The sequence below is a fragment of the Schistocerca piceifrons genome, chromosome 2 (genome assembly GCF_021461385.2).
Source record: "Schistocerca piceifrons isolate TAMUIC-IGC-003096 chromosome 2, iqSchPice1.1, whole genome shotgun sequence".
Lineage (NCBI taxonomy): Eukaryota > Metazoa > Arthropoda > Insecta > Orthoptera > Acrididae > Schistocerca > Schistocerca piceifrons.
The window spans coordinates 41,133,132-41,159,532 of record NC_060139.1 but is presented as its reverse complement, the minus strand read 5'-3'; the positions used below and the strand labels follow the sequence as shown (position 1 = coordinate 41,159,532).

At 41.5% G+C, this 26,401-nt stretch overlaps 1 protein-coding gene across 1 annotated transcript in view; it reads right to left on the bottom strand.

The window, feature by feature from the left end:
• Positions 1-3,365, bottom strand: part of LOC124776800 (serine protease snake-like) — a 388,660-nt gene extending 385,295 nt beyond the window's left edge. The window contains exon 1 of the mRNA XM_047251945.1: positions 3,269-3,365. Coding sequence (XP_047107901.1) covers positions 3,269-3,332 — 64 coding nt within the window. The 5' untranslated portion in view covers positions 3,333-3,365. The remainder of the gene's footprint in view (positions 1-3,268) is intronic.
• Between the last annotated feature and the right edge of the window lie 23,036 nt (positions 3,366-26,401).

The window sequence follows — 26,401 nt, the reverse complement described above, 5'->3', positions numbered from 1 at the left end:
TACCAGTAAATTTGGTTGAAGCGTGAACTGATAGAGTCCGAAAATACACACGTTTCGTTTATGTGAAAATATTGATCCCGATGCTAGATGTCAGTTCGTTGATCACGTAGGAAACATGTGAAGCTTAACATGAAGCGTTGAGTGACTAGCACGAAGAGTTTGTGTACCTTCAATATTAAACTTTTAAAACATACAATGAAATCCATTTTGGTCCTCAGAATATCGGTAAATGCAAAAAGCGCATTGATAAAATGCGGAAGAAGTTAAAATATTTACGACAGCCTAAGAACGTTTCAATCCACTTCTAACGCGAAGAAAAATATACAGGATGTTCCTTCTAAGAATCATCATGCGCATTTAATCTGATGTTTCGACAGTTTTTTGTAACCATTTAGCTGTATAAATCATTCAAAATTTGCAATTTCGTTTCGTCGCTACGTCTTTAATGCGACGCCCATGACGATAGAAAACATGTGTATGTTTTCGATTACAAAAAAATTGGTTTTTACAGATGGTTTTTAAACCGAAGCTTTACCGCCCATTCAGTAGTCTACTGCTGTATTTGTTTTTATCAGCATGTGTTAACAGGGCAGCAAAACCGTAAAAATGACCAGTAATCCAGCAGTAACTGAACAGCACTCTTCCGTGGCGGTTGAAGTAGTCGCGCGTCAGTTCCTGTTTTACTGCCCTGTTAATACATAGATAAAACAAATACCGCACTAGACTAATCTGGATGGGCACTTAAAGTACCTCTTTAAAAATCACTTTCTTTGTAATGGGAAACAAACAGGCACTTTCCCTCGACGATGGGCATCGCGTGAAGGGAGTGATGAAATTAATTTGTTTGAGCTGTCTCCTGAGCTACATACTGCGAAATATAAAGCGCGAAAATCTGCCGAACTTACCCCAGACACTTCTCACCCCCCACCCCCCCCCCCACCCCCCAAACTCCGCAGCCCATCCCCACACACAAAAAGGCGAGGTCGATTCTACTACGTGTAAGCTCTTATTTTTAAACTGCATTAGAGTACGGTACACTGAAGCACTATCAACTAGAAACAGAAAAGAAAACAAATACAGAGGGCTGCAATGACATCCAAAGCAGCTTGGAAAAAATAAAAACTGGTATTTTCGAAGCAGCAGAAGAAGTAATAGGAAAACAAAGGACAGAGAAAAGGAAGGAATGGATCACTAATGACCTACTAAATATGATGGAAGAAAGAAGGAAATTAAAAAATTCTGTGAAGAGGGAAGGCCAAGAGAAATACAAGAGTCTGAAAAACAGAATCAACAGAGAGAAAAAACAAGCAAGAGAAAAATACCTTGCCGATCTCTGTATTTCAGTTGAGGACAACATGAGAAATGGAAATATTGGGAAGGCCTATGAATGTGTGAGACATTTCTTTGGAGACAGATGAAACAAGTGTAGGGCTGTGATGGATGAAAATGGCAATATGTGGGATGACGATGATGAAGTTGCAAGAAGATGGAAACAATATATAGGAAAACTGTACAGCGGACCAGAACTGCCTGAAAACATCATGGAAGAAGAAACAGAAGTAGATGCACACAATATAGGTGAACCTATATTAAAGGAAGAGTTTGGACTAGGTCTGAAAAAATTGAAAAACAGCAAATCTCTTGGTATAGACAATATCCCAGCTGAACTTCTGAAATCTGGAGGAGCAAAACTGAAGCAGGAGTTGTATAATCTTGTTTTCAACATCTACGAGCAGCGTAAAATTTCTACAGACTTTGAGAAAAACATTATGATTCCCATTCCAAAGAAGGCAAATGCTACAAGACGTGAAAAATATAGGACGCTCAGCCTAGTTACTCACGCCTCTAAAATAGTGACCTCAATTATCCTAAAACGCTTAGAAAAAAAAGTCGAAGCTACACTCTCCCAAGACCAGTTTGGATTCCAGAAAGATAGAGGAACCAGAGAAGCAATATTTGCTCTAAAACTAATAAGAGAGAAACGACTAGATAAGAACCTGACAACATACATAGCTTTCGTAGATGTAGAGAAAGCCTTTGATAATGTTAAATGGGATAAGATGTTTGAGGTACTCAAAAAGTAGGAATAGACTATAAAGATAGAAAAATGATATGGAACCTGTACAAAAACGACACAGCAGTTATCCGTGGACGGACAAAACAAGAAGAGGTGCAGATACGGAAAGGTGTCCGACAAGGTTGAGCACTATCCCCTGTTATCTTTAACCTATCCATTGAAGAGGCGCTGGAAAAAGTAAGGGAAAATTCACAGACAGGTGTAGTAATTCATAGCCAACGAATAGATATGATAAGATATGCCGATGATATAGCTGTCCTAGCTGAAAGTGAAGAATATCTTGTAGTCCTACTGAATACAATGGATAAAGTTATGGGGGAAGAATATAATATGAGAATTAATAAAGCAAAAACAAAATCAATTGCATGCGACAAAAAAGAGCAAGTGAAAGTCCAAGTTCATGTAGGCAATGAACTGCTTGAATAAGCTGATAAATTTACTTATCTGGGCATTAATATTACGTGGGATGGAAGGAGCAAGGCAGAAGTGAGAAGTAGAAATGATCAAGCAAGGGCTGCTTTTAACAAGAAGAAAAACATCTTAACATCTAAGAGCATCAGCCTTGAAATCAGGAAAAGATTTTTGAAATCATGTGTGTGGAGTGTGGCGTGCTATGGGTGTGAAACATGGACTCTCGGGACAGAAGAAGACCAGAAGTTGGTATCGACAAGGTCACAAACGAAGTGGTCCTGGAAAGAGCAGGTGAGAAGAGAAGCGTCTGGAGTTTCATTGTTAAAAGAAGACTGCAATTTACAGGTCATCTATTAAGACATAAAGGACTACTGACCACAATCATAGAGGGATGTGTCGAGGGAAAAAGACCAAGAGGAAGACCACGGCCGAGGTACATGGATCAAATCGTGAAAGATGTGGGGTGTAACACCTATAAAGAAATGAAGAAAAAAGCTGAAAGACGCACAGAACGGAGACAAGCTGCCATTGTAGCAGTTGCAAACCAATCCTTGGATTGACCACTACAGAAGAAGAGAAGAAGAGTACGGTACCACGGTTATTTGCAGTGCGTGAATTAACAATCCTATTAAGTCATATGAGCGACTACTGACATACGTTACCATAGCGCAGCGATAATATTCACATATCGCGGTAGTGACAGGCCTCACATTTTCTCCCTGTTTAGCCATATGCACGCCCAAGAACATTAATTATTCGTGGATTCAGATATAGACTCACCACTGCTTCCGGCGTTGGTTGCCGCTACGAGGAGCAAAAGCACGATTGTAGCAGACGGCCACATCGAGGGCCCCGCACGGGAGAGAAAACGTCGCGTTGTCATATCGCTAACAACCGAACGCGTACATGGCACGTCGTACTCCGCAGATGTCATCAGCCGACTGAAGCGCCCCACAGACGGTACCCGGTTGGTGGCTGCGCTCTCGACTGACGTCACAGTTTGGAAACCCGCACACGCGTGTAGAAAGCTGTCCCGTTCCCACCCGGATCTACCAGCCTTGTTGTTGGGGTGCAGCTCCTCAGAAACCGTTCTGTCTCACTGCCGGCGACACTGCCTTCCTATCACCACGATCTTTGCGATTCCGGTACAGGGCTAGTTGTTATTTCCACAGGTTGCCTCTTCATCTACACGTAAATATACATCTTCATCTATACTAAGCAAGTCACCTTGCAGTGTGTGACCGAGTGTACTTTGTGTATCATTGTCACTTTTCTCTTTATCCCGTTGCAGCCGCGAGTACTTCCCGGAAAGAAAAATGGCAGGTAAGCCTCAGTGTGGGTTCGAATCTCTCAAATTTCATCTTCATGGTCCTTACGCGAGATATACGTAGGGGAAAGCATTACATTTTCTGACTCCTCTGGGAACGTATGATCTCGGAACTTTGACAGTAAGCCATACTGCGATGCAAAACGCCTCTCTTGCAGGGCCTGTCACTGGAATTGGTTGATCTACTGCGAGACACTTCAGTGGTGGTGGTTAGTATTTAACGTCCCGTCGACAACGAGGTCATTAGAGACGGAGCGCAAGCTCGGGTGAGGGAAGGATTGGGAAGGATATCGGCCGTGCCCTTTCAAAGGAACCATCTCGGCATTTGCCTGAAACGATTTAGGGAAATCACGGAAAACCTAAATCAGGATGGCCGGAGACGGGATTGAACCGTCGTCCTCCCGAATGCGAGTCCAGTGTGCTAACCACTGCGCCACCTCGCTCGGTGACACTTCAGTGCTTACAAGGGAACCTCCCCATCGCACCCCCCCTCAGATTTAGTTATAAGTTGGCACAGTGGATAGACCTTGAAAAACTGAACACAGATCAATCGAGAAAACAGGAAGAAGTTGTGTGGAACTATGAAAAAAATAAGCAAAATATGCAAACTCAGTAGTCCATGCGCAGGATAGGCAACATCTAGGAGAATACAAGCTTACGAGCGCCGTGGTCCCGTGGTTAGCGTGAGCCCCTGCGGAACGAGATGTCCTGGGTTCAAGTCTACCTTCGAGTGAAAAGTTTGATTTTTTGTTTTCAGACGATTATCAAAGTTCAGGCACTCACGCATAATCAACTTCGCTCTCCAAAATCCCACGACATGTTCAGATTTGCTTGGACATATGCAGGATTTGACGGTCTACACACGGAAAAATTTGAAAACGTTAAAAACATATGTTTTGACAGAGCACAGGGAAGACTTTGCGACTGTGAAACTGTTGCATTCATTTGTTGCAGTTTATGTGACAAACTCTTATGTTTTCATCACTTTTTTGGGAGTGATTATCACACCCACAAGAAAACCTAAATCGGGCAAGGTAGAAGAATCTATTTACCCATTCGCCAAGTGTACACGTTAGGTGGGTCGACAACATATTCCTGCCATGTGAAGCACATGCCGTCACTAGTGTCGCACAGAATATATCAGACGTGTTTTCCTGTGGAGGAATCGGTTGACCTATGACCTTGCGATCAAATGTTTTCGGTTCCCATTTGAGAGGCACGTCCTTTCGTCTACTAATCGCACGGTTTTGCGGTGTGGTCGCAAAACACAGACACTAAACTTATTACTGTGACCAGAGATGTCAATGAACGAACGGACAGATCATAAGTTTGCGAAAATAAAGAAATTAAAATTGTCGCTTGAGGGAAGACATGAACCAAAGACCTCGTTCCGCAGGTGCTCGCGCTAACTACATGACCACTGCGCTCCTGAGCTAAGAGTATCCTTGATGTTGCTTATCTTGCTCATGGACTACTCAGTTTGTATATTTTGCTTTTTTTTCATAGTTCCACACAACTTCTTCCTGTTTTCTCGATTGATCTGTGTTCTGTTTTTCAAGGCCTATCCACTGTGCCAACTTATAACTAAATCTGAGGGGGGTGCGATGGGGAGGTTCCCTTGTTAGTAAATGACGCTGTAACGAAAAGCGCTACTTTCCTTTGGACCTGCTCTATTTCCTCTATCAGTGGTGTTGTTACGGATCCTAGAATGACAAGCAGTACTCAAGTACGAACGAGTGTTGTAAGATACTTCATTTGTTGATGCACTATATTTTTTGAGGATTCTTCCAATGAACCTCAGCCTGGCATCAGCGTTTCCTGCTATTAGTTTTATGTGGTCGTTACGTTTTAAATTGCGCCATGCGCGTACTCTTTATTATTTCATGGACGCAACTGCTTCCACTGATTGTTTTGCAATCGTTTAATCATACAATGAAGAGTCATTCTGTCTATGTAGTCGCAATACCTGCACGTTACATTTGTTTATGCTGAGGGCAACTGCCACGCGTTCCACCAAACGTTGACCGTCTGCATGTCTTCCTGGATTTCGCTACAATTTTCTGGAGTAGCGACTTCTCTGTAAGCAGCAGTATAATCCATGAAAAGCCTCATAGAAGTCCAGATGTTGTTACTATTTAATTTACATACGGGGCGGGCCATTTTAATGCATAGTGATGAGTAACTCGTGGCAGAGATGAGATACAGCGAAGTGTTTCTTGGAGGTGGCAAAGAAGGGCACGCACTGATAATAATTGTCGTGCCAAGGTGATTCGGAGGTTAAAGTGATTTTTAAAACGGGAACCCTCGTATTGATTAATATTTAAAAGAGTAGCAAATTTTACGTATAAAACCATACATTTTTCGAAGTCATAGCAAGTTTCAATGAAGGTCAAATGAGCAAATATGGTTTTAGTTCTCTTAAGGAGTAACTCGAAATACAAGAGGGATACAGCAAAATACAATGTTAGATACAAATTGAAAGAGTCATAAGGAGTCATATATCTTACCAATAACCATGATGTTAAATGTGACTACTGGAGGTTATTCGAAGGTTGAGTTTTGTTTCACAGTGACCCCTATTTGTGACATCGGGTTTAGAAAGAGTGAAGAGAGATTTGAACTTTAAGTTTTAATTAACTAATTTACTGGCAAAAATCAACACATCACAACACCTAAATGTTTTTCTGACATTTGTGAGACAGAAGAAACAAATAAAACGCAGATAATTGTTTAAAAGACGTCGAGTGAGTCCTGTCGCCTCTCATTCCTCGTGATGCTCAATTTAAAGAGTTCCCATCCCTTTCACTTTGCACCTGGAAATTAACCATTGAATATATGCTCAGAGTGACCAGCGTTTGCTTCAAATTATAAATTAATCCTCCGTAAGAAATATCTGATAGCTGAAAACATGATATCTCGTGGAATGGCTGCACAAGGTCTCAGTATACTTTGGTCACGATTTCTCTTGTCACTGGCTGCAGCTCGTAACAAATATTTTCTGAATATCCACACAGGCAAAAATCAGGGAAGTTAACTAAGGTGAATAAGCGAGCCATACAGTGGTACCACCATGTCCAATCCATTGGTGTGTATATCGTTCATTTAAAAATGTCCTATAGATCCGGTGAGTAATGTCTCAGTGCACCATCGAACTGCCTCAAATTCTTTGTCAGACCTCAAAGTCAACATCTTCAAGTAAGCGCGGTAAATGGTCTGTCAACATTTCTAAGAAATTAAAAAAAAGGGACCTGTAAGATAGCCACTGACAATTCCACACCAAAAATTAAGGCTCCAACGATGCTGATTGTCAACAGTTCTGTACAAATGTAGATGAACATCCGACCAGTAATGACAATTATGCCTGTTTAATTCACCAATACTTGTAAATGAGGTTTCATCTGGAAGGGACGTGAACACCTCTTGATGATGTACAGCCCTGCGGCAAAATGCAAGACATTCTTCGAGCTTCCGAAGCGTTAGTTCTTGCGTCATTATGATATGGAAAGGATGAAATCTCTGCGCCTTTAGGATTCTAAGAACCTTAGACTGCCATAATACTGGATCATCTTGAATTTGTCGTCAACTACACTATTGGCCATTAAATTTGCTACAACAAGAAGAAATGCAGATGATAAACGGGTATTCATTGGACACATATATTATAGCAGAACTGACGTGTGATTACAATTTCACGCAATTTGGGTGCATAGATCCTGAGATATCAGTACCCAGAAGAATCACCTCTGGCCGTAATAATGGCCTTGATACGCCTGGACATTGAGTGAAACAGAGCTTGGATGGCGTGTACAGGTACAGCTGCCCATGCAGCTTCAACATGATACCACAGTTCATCAAGAGTAGTGAGTGGCGTATTGTGACGAGCCAGTTGCTCGGCCACCATTGGTGAGAAGTCTGGAGAATGTGCTGGCCAGGGCAGCAGTCGAACATTTTCTGTATCCAGAAAGGCCCGCACAGGACCTGCAACATGCGGTCGCGCATTATCCTGCTGAAATGTAGGGTTTCACGTTGATCGAATGAAGGGTAGAGCCACGGGTCGTAACACATCTGAAATGTAACGTCCACTGTTCAGAGTGCCGTCAATACGAACAAGAGGTGACCGAGACGTGTAACCAATGGCACCCCATACCATCACGCCGGGTGATACGCCAGTATGCCGATGACGAATACACGCTTCCAATGTGCGTTCACCACGATGTCGCCAAACACGGATGCGACCATGATGATACTGTAAACATAACCTGGATTCATCCGAAAAAATGACGTATTGCCATTCGCGCACCCAGGTTCGTCGTTGGGTACAGCATCGCAGGTGCTCCTGTCTGTGATGCAGCGTCAAGGGTAACCGCAGCCATGGTCTCCGAGCTGTGAGTCTATGCTGCTGCAAACGTAGTCGAACTGTTCGTGCAGATGGTTGTTGTCTTGCAAACGTCCCCATCTATTGACTCAGGGATCGAGACGTGGCTGCACGATCCGTTACAACCATACGGATAAGAGGCGTGTCATCTCGACTGCTAGTGATACGAGGCCGTTGGGATCCAGCACGGCGTTCCGTATTACCCACCTGAACCCACCGATTCCATATTCCGCTAACAGTCTTTGGATCTCGACCAACGCGAGCAGCAGTGTCGCGATACGATAAACCGCAATCGCGATAGGCTACAATCCGACCTTTATCAAAGTCGGAAACGTGATGGTACGCATTTCTCCTCCTTACACGAGGCGTCACAACAACGTTTCACCAGGCAACGCCGGTCAACTGCTGTTTGTGTATGAGAAACCGGTTGGAAACTTTCCTCATGTCAGCACGTTGTAGGTGTCGCCACTGGCGCCAACCTTGTATGAGTGCTCTGAAAAACTAATCATTTGCATATCACAGCATGTTCTTCCTGCCGCTTAAATTTCGCGTCTGTAGCACGTCATTTTCGTGATGTGGCAATTTTAATGGCCAGTAGTGTAATATGATGATATAGCTGTATCACAGCAAGAACAGCTACGACGCGATTATAATTTTCCCGACGTTCACTACTATGACGTACACGATATAACTGTGTGCAGGCTCTAACAGTCACATAGCGAATAGTGAAGTGACGTGAGTGTCGTCTGTTGGGAAAACGTCCAGCCACGTTGGCGTCTACACCCTGGCACTCTCCTAAAGGCGTAGTCACGTCTGCAATTTCATTTGGAGTTTAGTCAACCGTTGTAGCTATGTGACTCAAACAAATGAAGCAAAACAGAATCACAGTTTTAAGGGACTCTAATTGGCACAGAAACAAGAACACTGTTCCAGCATGCGGACGTGTGCGACACCTCTCTCTCATCCCGCGCTCTCAGAGGGTCGAGCACTGTGGCCCCACACTATCGACCTCTCGTCCGCTCTGCCTGTGGCACTCTACAAGACCACCAGTTTAGACTGTGGGACGTTCTACCACAATATACCCACCTACTGGTAATCAACAGTTACTTAATCTGATTGAAGTTTAATAAATAAACGAGACTATTATGCGCATAAGTTGTGTTACAATACAGCGCTAGTGTCTTATCCAGTTTATTACCTTCTCGAAGTGAGCATGATCTACAAGAACTTGTTTTCTTCGTTCAGAGAACATCTCATTTTTGTTGTTAGTGGTTGCAACTTCCATAGTGTCAAAAACTCTAACAACTATAATTGCAGCAGCCAGCAGCGCGCACTGTTTCACTGTTTACGATGCAATTTGTCTCTGCCATGACATTGTTATTTATCTCTCCAAAGAAAGACGACATTAACTATCATCAGTTACCATTCAAAAATGAGAATAATTAAACGAAATCGAGCAGTAAGAACACCCGTTAACGAGTGCCTTCCTTTGGTTGGTTGGTTGTTTTGGGGAAGGAGACCAGACAGCGAGGTCATCGGTCTCATCGGATTAGGGAAGGACGGGGAAGGAAGTCGGCCGTGCCCTTTAAAAGGAACCATCCCGGCATTTGCCTGGAGCGATTTAGGGATATCACGGAAAACCTAAATCAGGATGGCCGGACGCGGGATTGAACCGTCGTCCTCCCGAATGCGAGTCCAGTGTCTAACCACTGCGCCACCTCGCTCGGTTGCCTTCCTTTGAACTGTATTATAGAATATTAGTGAAATCAGGCCTACAGGTTCTGCTCTACGAAATAAGATATTCGCTTCGCTCTTTACCGCGTTCGCACATCTGCACGACTCACAGACTGCAAAAGTATCTGTTAACATGCAAATTCCTCCTGCAGAGAGGCCGGAGTTTCCGTATCAACTGCTCCTGAAAAGAAAAAAATTACTGAGCTGTAAGACACAGAGAATTAAAAACAACAATGCTTAAGAGAGGAAGTATACACACACATCAAAAAAAGGTTTGCATCAGCCCGGTTCCCAGAACTCCTGAGGATAGACGTTTACTGTGGATATTGTATCAGAGACACACCCCCTTTGATTGTTCAGAGACGTCACTAAACCCGCCCAAAGATATAAACAACTATGCATGAGCAGCACCTATTAGACGTAGGGGTCCGACAGCCGATCAGATCCAGTCATTCCACCAGGAAGGAGGTACACGGCTTATGTTGTCTGTAGTTCAACCATGCCTAGACGCTCAATACCGAGGTTCGATCGCGTCCGCAATGTTACTTTGTAGCAGGAAGGGCTCTCAACAAGGGAAGTGTCCAGGCGTCTCGGAATGAACCAAAGCGATGTTGTTCGGACATGGAGGAGATACAGAGAGACAGGAACGGTCGATGACATGCCTCGCTCAGGCCGCCCAATGGCTACTACTGCAGAGGATGACCGCTACCTACGGATTATGGATTGGAGGAACCCTGACAGCAACTCGACCATGTCGAATAATGCTTTTCGTGCACCCACAGGACGTCGTGTTACGACTCAAAGTGCACGCAATAGGCTGCATGATGCGCAACTTCACTTCCGACGTCCATGGCGAGGTCCATCTTTGCAACTATGACACCTTTCAGAACGGTGCAGATAGGCCCAACAATATGCCGAATGGACCGCTCAGGATTGGCATCATGTTCTTTTTCACTGATGAGTGTCGCATATGCCTTCAACCAGACAATCATTGGAGATGTGTTTGGAGGCAACAACTCATGCTGAACGCCTTAGACACATTATCCAGCGAGTGGGGCAAGGTGGTGGTTCCCTGCTGTTTTGAGGTGGAATTATGAGGAGCCGACGTACGTCTCTGGTGGTCATAGAAGGTGCCGTAACGGCTGTACGATACGTGAATGCCATCCTCCGACCGATAGTGTAACCATATCGGCAGCATATTGGCGAGGCAGGCGTCTTCATGGATGACATTCGCGCCCTCATCGTACACATCTTGTGAACGACTCCCTTCAGGATAACAACATCGCTCGACTAGAGTGGCCAGCGTGTTCTCCAGGCATGAACCCTTTCGAGAATGCCTGGGATCGATTGAAAAGGGCATCTTATGAAGGACGTGGCCCAGCAACCTGTCTGAGGGATCTACGCCGAATCGCCGTTGAGGAGTGGGACAATCTGGACCAACAGTGCCTTGATGAACTTGTGGATAGTATGCCACAATGAATGCAGGCATGCATCAATGCAAGAGAACCTGCTACTGGGTGTTAGAGGTACCGGTGTGTACAGCAATTTGGACCAGCACCTCTGAAGGTCTCGCTGTATGGTGGTACAACATGCAATGTGTGGTTTTCACGAGGAATAAAAAGAGCGGAAATGATGTTTATTTTTATCTCTAGTCAAATTTTCTGTACAGGTTCCGGAAGTCTCGGAACGGAGGTGATGCAAAACTTTTTTCGATGTGGGTGGTTATCTACTTAATAGAGACAGTGGTTTTCCTCTTAGTAGGACGTGAAGCCCTGTACTGTCCAGCAGCAAAACACAACGTTTTGCGTTGCGGGCGCCCGAGTGTCTGAAAATAGTGTGTGCCTGCAATATATCGTTACCGGCGGTGTTCTACTAATGGTGGCGCTGCCAATCCAATATTGGTGGGCGGCAGCTGTGGTGAGCATCGCATGTGTCGTGTATGGTCTGTCTAGGACGATTTACAGTCTTGGCATCATGAAAGCAAGACCACCCCAATGTCATCCCAGCATCCCCAACCTCCTCGGACAACACACTGTAGAAGTCCTGGATCCGATGGGAAGTGACCACTTACCAGCACTCCTCACGATCTCCTAGACACAACCTCATCCTCATACTCCCCATTCCAGTCTCCATCCAGGAGACACCCCAGACTACTTCAGGACCGACTGGAACCCAGATTAGAAGCCACTCGCAGACCTTCCAGCAACTTTTCGATATCTCTCACGCCGCATCCTTCCTGTAGCAGACCTTGTCAGACAATATATCCATCCACATTCCTACCAAGGTCATATATCTTCTACATTCCACCCTTCTCTCATCAGCCCTACTCCTCCTTCGAGAATCCCATCAGGTGTACCGCTTCTTGCTGCGAATTCGTGACTGGGATACGCTCACATGCCAATGGCAAATACAGAGACACATTAGGAATTTATGAAATGCAGAAAAAACCGATACTGGTGCTAGACATGCATCACACTGTACGCTACACTCTCCATAAACTCTTTCAAGTATTGGAAGGCATTCCAACGACTCACAAGCGATAACCCCATACCTCACTACCTGTTACTGCACAACAACCGTCGCTTACCTGATAACCTGAGGGAACATGACCTTTTTGTACCATATATCTCCCACATTTTCTCCATCCCTGACGACCGTCATTTTGATTACTTCGTTCCATACCACCCACGAATGTACTAACACTCCTGCCCCGCCTCTGGCTCCCAGCTTTGAGTACTTGTGTAACATATCACACACAGAAGTAAATACACAGAACATGACGTAAAACACATACTTCACAGAAAACGCAACACTTCCCCTGGTCAGGACTAAATCACCTATCAACACCTTAAAGAATGCCCCCCTCTCCTTTCTCGTCACCCTTCTGACCCTTTATACCACTACCCTTTCCACAGGCTACAATCCTGAGCTCTGGAAAACCTCAAAAATCCTACTTTTCTTCAAACCACACAATACCCCAACTGATGCTTCCTCCTACCGGCCCATCTGCTGCACGTCATTGTTCAGCAAAGTCTTCGAATCCACCCTCTACTAACTCATCCATCAACACTTGAACCAGCACCAGCCCCTTCTAACTAACCAGTATGGCTTCCGACCCAGTTTCTCTTCTGATGACCTACTCCTGCACCTCACCCATCTCCTATCCCTCCAACTCAACTCCCGTAAATCTGCTATTTCTGTGTCCTTCGACCTAGAGAAGCCTGTAATCATTTATGGAATTCTAATCACCTTTTCAAACTCAGACAGATGTACTTTCAATTAACTATGTCCACTTTATTGCATTCTTCCTATATAATCGCCGATCCTTTGTCATTATTAACAATACCAGTTCTGGTACCTTCCATCTCCGTTAACCTCTCTACACTGTTGATACACGCAGCTCCCCCCCCCCCCTCTCAAACAGTCAATCTCCTTCAGTATGCTGATGACACTGCTTTCCTCATTCTGTACCCTACACTCCCACAAACCCAAAAATCCCTCCAAATCCACCTCAATCTGTTTACTTCCTGTTGTAACCAATGGGCTCAACCCCTCCAAAACCAAAGCATTAATTTTAGGATGAACCACCCACATCTTTCACCTCCATGACTTCTACCTCACCATTTGTGACCATATACCCAGTTAATTATTACACTTAAATATCTTGCACGAGCCACTGACCTGGAACTAATATGGAAACCTCACCTACTAACCACCCAACAGAAACCCCACAATAGACTAAAATTACTAACTGGTCAAACTTGGGGTTACTCCCCTCCACTACTCTCCACACTTACAAAATCCTGCTCTGACCCATCCTCCTGCAATTGATGCATGGATATCCACCTCACCAAATTTCTGTAAATCCCTCCAGATACTCAATTGCCATGCACTCTGTCTTGCTTTCTGCATCCGTTTACCTTCTCCCACATGGATCCTCTGCGATCTCATCAAATTCTCATCTCTCCTCACACACATTGAACACCTCCTCATCTCCGATATTATCCGCAAACTAGATTCCAGTAACCCCATTGTGTCGCCTCTCATCATAACCCTGGTATGCTGCCAGGCCTTCTCAGACACAACCATCCATCCTTACACCTAAATGCCTATCTCAACGCAATTTCAACCAACTCCCTCCTCCAGGCAATGAGATCCGCCCTAATATTTATCCCTCTTGGTAACTTTAGCCCTTCTCCGCCTGTCCCACTTCACATAAGAGCTCTTTTCTCATTTTCTCTCTGCACCCAGCCCTATTCTTTCTTCACTCTACGCCGAGTGAGATGGCGCAGTGGTTGGCACACTGGACTCACATTCGAGAGGACGACAGTTCAATCCCGCGTCTGGCCATCTTGATTTAGGTTTTCTGTGCTTACCCTAAATTGCTTCAGACAAATGCTTGGGTGGTTCCTTTGACAGGGCACGGCCGACTTCCTTCCCCGTCCTTCCCTAATCTGATGAGACTGATAACCTCGCTGTTTGGTCTCTTTCCACAAATCAACACAACCTTTCTTGTACCACTGCCTTCCTCACACAGCATTACTCCTCCTCACCCTCTGTCTTTCCCACAATCTACATTTCGACTATCCACTTTATCTCCTACCTATAATCTCCATAGTTTCCCCACCTAACAGACCCACATCCTTTTACCCACACCCCTTAACCTCTATAAAACATATTCTCTCCTCCCACAATTATCATCTAGGGCAGGTCCCTCTGATGTTAAATGAAAGTGCAGTGCTGCAGTGCTTTCTTCATAGAAGAGTATCGACTCATCACAATTTTGTTCTTTAAACTGTGTATTTTTTCGTCATTTTAGCTGTCTGTCATTAATCTTTTTAATGTATAATCTAAACCATCTACATACATTTTTCTGTCTTCTTTGTTATATCTTATGAATGCTTTTGGTTGAGGAGCGGAGTATTGTACTGCTGGCGTCCACCCTCCCCACACCTCCCCCTCCCCCGCGCCCATTTGGGGCGTGGGCGATGAAATAACAATAAATAAAAAAACAAAACGCGTGGGCATCAGTTTTCAGTGAGACTCAATAGCAGCAACATTCCACCGAAGATGGCCAACAAACAGATCGTCGAAATATCGAATCATGTTGCATTTTTGATCCGGCAGCAAACTCGAGGAGGCTATCAAGAATTATCACGCCGGGAAAGCCTATGAAGTTACATATAGTTACATAGATTAGATGCTGGCGCAGGTTGTTCGATGTTCAAGACCTCTGTTCATAAAGCTTACATTGATGTCGACGTCTTCTACCTTGTAAACAGAAATTATGAAAGGGAACGGAATTATGTAAATGTTCCTTAGGAGCAGCATATTCTCTAGTGAAGAAGAAGACAAGTCTATGTAACTGAAGGTATGGTTGACTGAGGAAAATCTTTTAAAGAAAACATTCAGGATTGCACACAGAGGACTCAGAATATAATTACAGTTTAAATTTCACATTTACTTTGAAAAAAGTAAACTGAAAGGCCAGAATGTTTTAATGTGTCAGGTAACAGCGCAGACATTAATAACAGGAGACATGTAGAACAATTAACAAGGGAAGTGCGTGACCATGAGCGTTCAGAACCACTCGAAACATGCTAGGATAATAAATAGCTCATTCCAGAAACAATGGTACGAGTAATTCCAATGTAAAACTTGCGTCTTACCACGAGAGGCATTTGAATGGTCACCTATTCAAGATCTAAGAGAGAAATTTCAGTAAAGCGAAGAAAGAAAATGTTATGTGGAGGAGCTTATATTTCCTCTTTCGCTGCTTGCGACAGCGGAGACGGAAAACTATTTACGGGATGGATACCAAATTCCACAGGAATGATGTTCAGACTGTGCCCTGCAGGCCTTGAATTGTTAGTAGTGTTTGTGTCACGACTTCCCGTTAGGTGTCGGTACTGGTACGGCGACGTAGGGTTGAAACACAGACATCAGTGTGCATTACAGGTGCGGACATCAGCATGAGTCTAGACAACGTTAGCGGGGCCTTAATCTGAAAGTTGTTTTATGAATACAACAGCAACAGAGATGATGCTCTTTGAGAGTATCGACGCATTAGGGGCGTATGGAGAGGTTCTTTCTCTATATAGGGGTTGAAGAACATGATTCAGAAGTTCGAATCAACTGGCGACCTGGGAATTGCTACTAGGATAGGCCGGCGGCCTATTGCGTCTCAGATTGTTGAAGATGTTAATGTTGTCATGGATGAGAATGCTGGACGCAATGTGCGATCTTCAAGCAGGAAACGAGCTGCGTCGCGACAGCTGACATTGCATGGTCCACCGTTGCGAACAATGTTGCGAACAATTGTAAAACTGTATCTCTAGTGAGGTCCCAGGCTGTTGTCGATACAAATGGTTGTTGCGAGGGGTCTCCGTGCGGTCTAAGGCGTCTTGTCACGCTTCGCGCGGCTCCCCCCCCCCCCCTCCCCCCCCCCCCCCCCCCCGTCGGAGGCTCGAGTCCTCCCTCAGGCATGGGTGTGTGTGTGTTGTCCTTAGCGTAACTTAGTTTAAGTTAGATTAAGTAGTGCGTAAGCCTAGGGAGAAGTTTGTGGCACAACTTGACTAGAAGAAGGGATCGGTTGGTAGGACATGTTTTGAGGCATCAAGGGATGACAAATTTAGCATTGGAGGGCAGTGTGGAGGGTAAAAATCGTAGAGGGAGACCAAGAGATCAATACACTAAGCAGATTCAGAAGGACGTAGGTTGCAGTAGGTACTGGGAGATGAAGAAGCTTGCACAGGATAGAGTAGCATGGAGAGCTGCATCAAACCAGTCTCGGGACTGAAGACCACAACAACAACAACAAGCCTAGGGATCGATGACCTCAGCCGTTTGGTCCCATAGTCCTTACCACAAATTTTCAGTTTATAAATGGTCGCCACATTGAGCAACGTTTGTAATCTGGAACGTAAACACTAACACTTTTAAAGGCACAGCGAGAGTAAACTTGTAGTGAAGCTTCAGCTCTCGGCTGATACACATCTACACCGCGGCAAGTTAAGAGTTTATATTTTTGCTGTATTTTACTCGTATTTTTTATCAAACATGACACTCATTGAGTGTCTTTGTGCATGCATCCTGCTGATAATTCCCTTGGTACTTAGTAAAATTTCATAACATTACAACAACCTAAACCATACATTTTTTAGATCTTATTTTAAGAACCTGAGACCAAGAAAATTTAGTAGTGACTTGATTTCAAGTATTTGTCAATATAAAATCAATTTAAAATCTGTTTTAACTGATATTTAGATAGTGTTCGTCATTGTGATACCTTACATCTATCTCACAGTTCATAATTACTAGAATGTCCATAATATTTAAAATATTTTGTTTTATGGAAGTCCTATCTTTCACTCATACTTTGTTTATATATATATATATATATATATATATATATATATATATATATATATATATATAATTTTGACTTAGTCTTTTTGTCTTTGCTTATACAGTTTAAGGTCCACAGTATTCCTCACTCCATACTTCCTTCTTGATTTGGGAAATATCAAATATTATGCATTGGAATGCAGTATATTCGCCACCTCAAAGCGTCCTTTACATATGTGGAAAAAATTGGAAATCTCAGCAGCAATTTCTTTAGATTTTTCATGTGATTTCACAATAATCACTTCACAAATTAGTATTTTGGTCAGTCTACCCTGTCCACCATGCCTTTTCTTACCTTTAACACTTTGCTTAAATGCTCTCTAGCCAAATTCTTCTTTTCATCCATATCCATGTCCATCCGAGTTCGAAATAGAATATTCTCCTCAATAGTATTTGGCTCTGTTATTTCCATCATAATTTCAGTGGGTGTAAACCCTGTACTCTCATGAGTAAATTGTTTAACACTTCTATCTGACACATATTTTCCCCAAGTACTGTGTTTATCAGCACAGAATGTCTGGCACAGCCTGCCTATTTCTCTTATACAATTCTTGGCTTGATTACTTGTGACATGGTAAGCTGCTATGTATTTTAACTCTACTCCCTGATATCTCATACTACTTTTCCATTTCTTGGAGACAAACTGAGATCCGCTATTCATTAAAATGCCTTTAGGTTTGCCTGCTTGTATAAGATAGCCCTTGATCATCTTATCATTCACTGTTTTCCAATGGCTTTTCTCAAGGGGTGCAATCTGATAAATTTAGAGAACGCATCCACTGCTGCTAAAATATAACGGAAAACACATGTTTTTCTTAATATTGGATCAAAGAGATCCAAAGCAACTAATTCTAACACATCATTGGGCAATATAGGTTACATGAGACCCCTACTCCTTTGGTTGGTGACCTAAGCTTTTTGATATAAGTTAGAGGTCTTTATTCACTCATGCACTCTCCTAGTCACATTACTAAAATATACTAATTCCATTAACTTTTCTACGCTCTTTTTACTCCCACAATGCCCGTAACTCTCATGGATAGAGTCAATTAAAGTGATCACATGTTTTTCTGGCCATCACACCTTCCACACATCAGTAGTCACATCTTTCCTTCTGAACAGTAGGCCATTAAATATACACTAATACTGTGATACTTTATCATTCCTCATTTTACTAAGTTCAGATTTTACCAATTTCAGAAATGGTTCACTTTTCTGTTCCCTTCTCAAGTCTCTACAGATACTTTTGATTTCCTTCTGTGGCTTAACTCCTTTTATGTAATAAACCCTTTTCCACCCTTCAGTTCCTAAAACCATCCTCAGTGTCTTCCATACCTATTGGTAACTTTGGTAATGCATCTGCTACAACAATCTATTCATCCTTTATATAATGTATTTCAAAATCAAACTGTAGTAAATATAATACCGATCTGGTTAACCTGTCGTGTAGATGTTTACATTGTGTCAGAAATGTCAGTGCCTGATGATCAGTATATATTACCACTGTATGTCCCCATAAAACGTTGTACAACTTTTTAAATGCTCATTAATTGCTAACGCCTCTTTCTGGTGTAGTGTAGTTGTGCACATATATACTTAACGTTCTACTGGAAAATGCTATATATTTCCTTTCCTCTTTCCCATCTTTGTTCCATATTTCAAATAGATGTACTCCTAAGCCATAGGAACTGCTGTCTGTCTCCAGGCAAAATGGTAGTCCTAAATCCAGATGACTCAATATGCTTCCCTCACTCAGTTTAGCTTTAAGTTGTTCAAATGCTGCTGACATTCTTTCTTTAACAAGCCATTAAGTGCTAGACTGTTAAAAGCTTGCTCAGATACAAACTTTCTATAAAAACTACATAATCCTAAAAATGATCTTAGCTGTTTCCTACACTTTGGAACTCGAAATTCTTTTATAGGATTAATTTTTTCTGGGACTTTCCTGATTCCTTCATTCGATAGCAAGTACCCTACAAACATAAACTCAGTTTCAACAAATTCAGATTTCTTTAACCTCAAAGTCATTCCATGTTTTCTCAAAGCTTGGAACACTTCCCTTACTAACAAACAATGATCTCCCCAATTCTTGGTGGCCATGAAACATCATCCACATACACTGTAGTTTTACTACACAGATCTTTTCCTAACACTCTATCCAATGCTTGTATGGATATGGATACAGATATATTCAATCCAAATGGCACTACATAGTACTGGTAGCATTTTCTACCAAACGAGAAAGCAGTATACTTCCAATGTTCCTTAGCTAATGGGATCTGCCAGTACCTGTCAGTTAGGTTAAGACTGCTCAAATACTTAATTCCATTAAAATTTTGAATTATTTCATCCAAACTATCAGCTTTGTCACATTCCCATTCAGTAATATTATTCAACTTCCTTGCATCTAACATTACTCACATTCCACCATCTTTTTTTACAAGACACATGATTGGTTTATTATAGTTGCTATTACTTCTTTCTATCACTGCCAGTTTCTCCATTGTATCCAATTCCTCAGCTACCACTTTTTGCTACTGGGATCCCAAGAGGTTTCATATAAAAAGGAGCATGTGGTTTGATGTTAAACCAACACTCAAATCCAATTACTCTCCCTGGTTCCTCTGAAAATACTTCCTTATTTTCCATCACTACTTAATGTGTTTCTGACCTTCACTTATTATCAATTTCAGTAATTTCAATAACTTATTGCCTAAATATTTCCTCTTTGGTTTTTACATCATCGTTATTTTTTACAGGCTGCTCATATTCTGTATTGTCGTAGTAATCTCCACACAGTGCTTCTATAACCCTCAAGCAGCCTAATGGTTGTGTGTCACCAACAACCTGTCCCATGAACTTCACCTTCTGTTCTATACCTAGTTATTTGAATGACATTAACCCTTGATCACAATTGATAATTACATCATTGGCATTCATCCAACCTGAGCCAAGAATAATATTCATGCTCAGATTAGGAATTACTGAGAACATACTTTCGATGATACACTTTCCAATTTTGAATGAAAAATATGCTTGTTTCCTAATGGGCGTACTCAGTTTTCCTGTAGCAATAATTATCTTTAAACCAGACACAGACATATCTGCATTATTAGTATTCTGAGCCAAATGTTTCCATAAGCTCTCTACAATACCTGTTACTTCACTCACTGTGTCTCCCATGTAACTTTACTTCAGTTATCTGTTGTCCTACTTTAGTTGACGTCTTTACCTCCTTTTTCTTCAATAAATATTGTTCTATCGCCTCATCAGTTCATTTGGTCAACATAACATGGCCTACTCTATTAGTCTTATTGGGTGGTTTCTTTGTCTGTCTAATTTCTATTCGTTTGGAGATATGTGATTTTCCCTAGCATCTGATTCAGTCGACCTTCCCTAAATCAATCTTAACTCTTATCTAGGGGCTTCTTTCTTTTCCTGCCTACATCCTCACATATTCTTTTTGTGGTGTCCACTGCTCTTCCCTTTCTTTCTGAAATTCCTTTACAGCAGATCTATCATCCTCCTTTACACTTTCCTCATCACTATTACTTTCATTACGCCTATCCCTTCACATTAAAATTACATTTACTTCGTCTTCTGCGGTTTCTCGCTCTGTAGTTTCTAGATAGTCTGACCCCAGGGCTTTTTCCAAGGTTCACTGTCCAATGCCTGGTAGACTTTCTATATTTCCTGGCCTACAAACTTCACTGATTGTATAGTCCCTGACTATTTTCTCTTTAGTTGCCTCATTTACATCATATTCCAGTAAATTATCACCTGGTAGTTCCCCATCATCCATTACACCTATATTACATAGCTCATGTTCATTTACAGTAGCACATATACTAATAATCTCCTCATCCTTATCCTTCCTATCACTATCAGTTTATTCACTATGGTCACTGGAACTCACTATCCTCTGACTCCTCACTATCATTCGCAATGGCAGTACTACTTTCAATATTGTCTGCTGTATTCACATTGCACATTTCTTCGAATTTCTCCTATATGTTCTTCATATTCTCTCCCTTCCCCTTCACATATTCAATTACATTTGCACCTAATCTGCATAATGTATGTACCCAGTGATCATATTCCTCAGTCTCTACATTACCAGAGCTCTCATTGGTTTCTGTTATAACACTTCCTACCATATCTACTACCATCGTGTGCTACGTCTCTGGAAACGCAGTTTGCCTTTTGGAATATTCTTTCCTTAGTTTTATATTCCTCTACTGGAAAAATATCATCTATGCATACCTGAAAAGCCTTCCTCAGTATATGATATCTCTGCATCTCCTGTTCTGTAAGCATTTCAGTCAAAATCCTGTACCCATCTTAATTTAGATTCCCATTCTCTCTTTCACCAGGATTTTATGTCTTAGTCACACTAAGCACAGTATTTATCATTTCTATTTTTAAATTCGCAATTAATTTTCGATTTATCAGTCTATCTTTCACCATAAGATCTATTCATCTTGAACACCCTTTAATTAGTTTACCTTTGCTGTTGTGGTGTCCTATCTTCTCTATCTGCTCCAGTTCTGTCTGTCACTGTTGCGACCGATTGTTTCCCTTATCACCACGTGGGTAATAGGTCCTAGAACTGTAACCAACTCTATGTCCATGATCTCTTCACCTCTCCTACCTCCGTTTGACATCACTGCTCTGACAGCATATTCCTTATTCTCATTTCTGTTATTATTATTGTGGTTATTGTAATTATTGTTGGATCTGTTTTGATTATTGCAATAAGATCTCTATTCATTAGCTCTATTCCATGCATCAAGTTCATCTACTGTCCTTAAGAATGTTGCTGTATCACAGTTGCCCAAACTGACATAAAGCTGTACACTCCAAGGCAGCATCCTAAGCAACACATGCAATGGATGTTCTTTGCTATCAATCCCTTGACATGTTCAATCATTCTACATAAACCTTCACAATACTCTCTCATACTTTTATCGCCTGGCTTCTATATGGCGGTATATCTAAACATAACTGATAAACTTCACTTTGTTTACTACTTGACCAAAGTTCTTCCTAAAATTTATGCAAAAATACCATCAAAGCTTCACATTCTTCAGTAACTTTAATGACCCCGTTACTAACATCGCCATTGAGACTATTTTCAGCTGTTATTACTCTCTGTTTTTCTTGGAGTTCTTTAGGGATCAACTTCCTACATGACATCATAAAACTCATTGGATGAATTTCACCTTTTGGGGCGAAATTTTCTATTTCAATCCTTAACTGATTTTGGCATGCACCTCCAAATGCAATATGAGGTGCTAACATACTTTTATTCTTTAATACAGTAACTTTTTTCTGATAATGAATTATTTTTATTATCTACTTCAGTATTTATTTTAGTAACAGTTTCATTTAATCTCTCAGGCACAGATTTTCCAAAGCACTGAATTTTAATATCAGTTTCAGTTTGTACTTCCTGGACAGTAGTTTCTACAGTGCTTATCCTTTCCTCGCAACTGCCTCTCCTTTCATTAACTACCTGTTTTGTTGCTTCTTCATTACTTTCTGGTCTACAAACTCCATTACCTCTTCCTCCAGTTCCTCTTTTAATGACTTACACATTAAGCCTGCATTTTCGTCTAACTTCCCACCCAGTTGTGTGACCTTATCTATTAGTGTTTGTATGGCCTGTTTGTGTTTAATTGCAAACGCCTCTATTGACTGATTTATATGAGTTATCAGTGACTGTTGTAATTGATTTACCTTTTACGTGGTTTGATCTTGTTTAGCATCCAGTGCTTGTATTTACTGGATATGTTGACTAAATTTCGCACCTACAGTTTGCATAGTTTGACTCAATTTTGTATCTACATTGAGCATAATTTTAATTTCCTTTTGTATTGTCTTACTGAATTGTGTCTTCATTTGTGACGACATTGCCTGCAACACGCTCATTATTGGATTATCCCTATCGAATGTGTTCAGACCTACTCCCATTTTCACTGATCCTACTTCAGTAGGATGTATAATTGCCTCGTGTACCTCTTTTTGGTCTGAATCTATTTTTTCTTGCTCGATATTCGAAAGTGGATACATAATTGAATCTTCTGAACTTCCCTGGTCGATATCTATCGGCGCTTGCTTCACTGTTATAAATTCTGTACCTTTTGTACTTAATGCACTATCTTGTACACTGTTGATGTTTGCTTTCCCGCCTATGGCATCCGCTTTGTCCATGTCTGCTAATAGTCTATGATCCTCTTCTAGTGACTGCTTGTCGCCATCCTGAAAAACTTTCTAATATTACATAGCCAAAGTAAGCAATTAATTTTTAAAATGTTCCTGTTCACACTTACTAACTTCCGATTAATGTGTGAACACTTCTTAACACTGTTCTTACCTAAATCCTCTTTAAAATTTTGTTTCCTAACTTTCGCAACATCTTTGCCTACATGTTCTCTCAACGCTAGGTCCAAGTAAGAAAGTCCCATCACCAGGAAGTCACGTGCGGTGCCCCATCCAGTTCTATCCTTATATGCATCAGTTTTCGCTTATAAATGACAATGGCCGGCGATCGGAGTCATAATTATAATGGAGGACACTCACATGCAGTAAGAAATCAGTGTTGATTTCACTAATCGCTCTAGGCGCTGCTGAGCTAATCTGTTACCACACAATCTTTAATTTAGAAACCGATGTAGTAACTTGACAAGTAGGCAGTGGGGAGGAGAGCACATAATATAAGTAATAACCACTTTGAAATAGAGACATATACTGCTTATGGACAATATGAATCCTACTCATGTATCACTTTCATTGCCGCAGAAAAAGACACTTTCATCTGTACAGAATGGATCTGTTTTAAACTTGAGACACTTTTATGTAAAACAACACTGAAATGTAGAGTGAAATGATCCTGCTAAGCATTAAAGATCCATAGCTACTGTGGTGGTGTTTTTCAAGTTCTTGTAACTTATAAACATCTTCCTTTGATATTATCTTTACATAGAATTGACCACTGACTGAAAATGACTTTTTACACCCATGTTTTCTGATAATTTTCAGCGTGAAGAATTTTTGAACTGAGTACTTCAGTGCAATGTAACAACATTTTCCTGCACTTTTGTTGAAACATCAATTTAGTTTGTCACATGCCATGAATCAGTAAAACCGTATGTTCTGAACACCACAGCAATAATCTCTTTGTAATAATGAAAATATGCACAATACCTTTTGTTGCCTTCTTCTGCAACAGCCATTATTATGCTTGTCAATGTGATAAAATAGCTGGTACTTACAACACTGTCTGATGCTTTGCTTACTATGGTAATAATAATTTCCAGCGCTTTATATATGCCTAAGTATATTCGGCTTATGACCTTAAAATGTTGCTAATTAAATATCACGGTATATGAAAAGGACATACTAAACATGTACTGAAATAACAACACTGTGATGAAAAAAAATGGCTATGAGCACTATGGGACTTAACATCTGAAGTCATCAGTCCCCTAGAACTTAGAATTACTTAAACCTAACTAACCTAACAACATCACACACATCCATGCCCGAGGCAAGATTCGAACCTACGACCGTAGCGGTCGCGCGGTTCCAGACTGAAGCGCCTAGAACCACTTGGCCACACCGGCCGGCACTGTGATGAAGCATGTTTTGTTTTTAAACGCTTGTATTACTTAACTTGTAGAAGAAGATGATCAATCATGGTTTTTGCAATATGTCAGTCACTATGGAAAATAGAATATAATTAACTTCACCATAGAAATAAATACGTCAGTCCTTTTGTTGTGTTGAGCAACATGTTGCAGCCTCCAACGAGATTTTGCTAGTGACAGATGGCTTAACAGATTTCACACAGTGGCTTCCACGTTGTAATTCCCATTCTAATATTGTCCAGTACAGTGGGTAATGCAGTAACATAATGTTTGCCTCCTTCACAGCAAACAATGACTTCCCAGTGGCTCTCGTAACAATATTGCCACTTCTGCTTGGTTCAGAAATAGCAGCTTAATATCGTAGAATTATGTGTAGCAATAACTTCCCGTCCATCCAAGGTCATTTAACAATGATCATGCCCCTCTTAATCACCACATAATACAGTACGTGGGCATCACACCACACATTACTTCACAATCTTTTCGACTCACAAAGTGAACTGTTCTGGAGCTTTTTGTCACAATGTTTCTCCCAACTTATCCTTCTGTGGGGGAATCCCTTTAAATTTTAACTTAAGCCTAAACCCATGATTCGTTTCAGTTGTCATTACGAAGTTTCTTAATACTTTTAAGGCTAAGATCTACTTAACAATATATAGAAATTAACACAACAAACTTTATTTACAGCTATAGCTCGCGTCATGTAAGACAGCGTTTCTGCACGTAGAGGCAGATCAGTGAAGGGATGAGAACTGCGCGTGAGTGGCAGCACAGAGCGGGCAAACAAAGTCCACATTGCTGAATAGCTTTGCTGCAGACAACATTCAGGCTCATTTGCCTACAGTACATCGTATTATACGTTCAAATCTATGAGGGGAACAGTAAATATTAAAACCAATTTCGATCAGTCGTCATGAGAGAAATATTAACTTACATCTTGAAGACGTTGCGTCCACTGCTCCACAGATTTACTCTGCGTGAAGTCAGGAGGCGAAAACCGCTGACAGCTTTGTAAAATCGTGAAGTACAATTTTCCTGAAAATGACTATTGTCTAACGACAAGCTCATTGAAACTGCTTGCAATAATTATCATTTATTGTGATTTGAACTGTATTATAAGTAAAAATTTAATACACAACAAAATTAACTTAAAGCACAAACCGAAATCGTTAATTTGTTTGACATCTGCTTCTACTCAATAGAATTTTTAAAAATGTGTGTGTTGATGTGTTTGACTGTAATTAAGTGTAATCACTGCTCTTAAAAAGAATTAGTGGTAGTAGAAAAGACTATTGTAAAAATGGTCACATTTTTCGCTGTTAATGGGTTATTATGAGTGTAAACTAACTCGTTCGACTTTACAGTGAGAGATGGCATTGAACAAGCAAAAAATCAATCATCATCTGCGAATAACTCCAGAG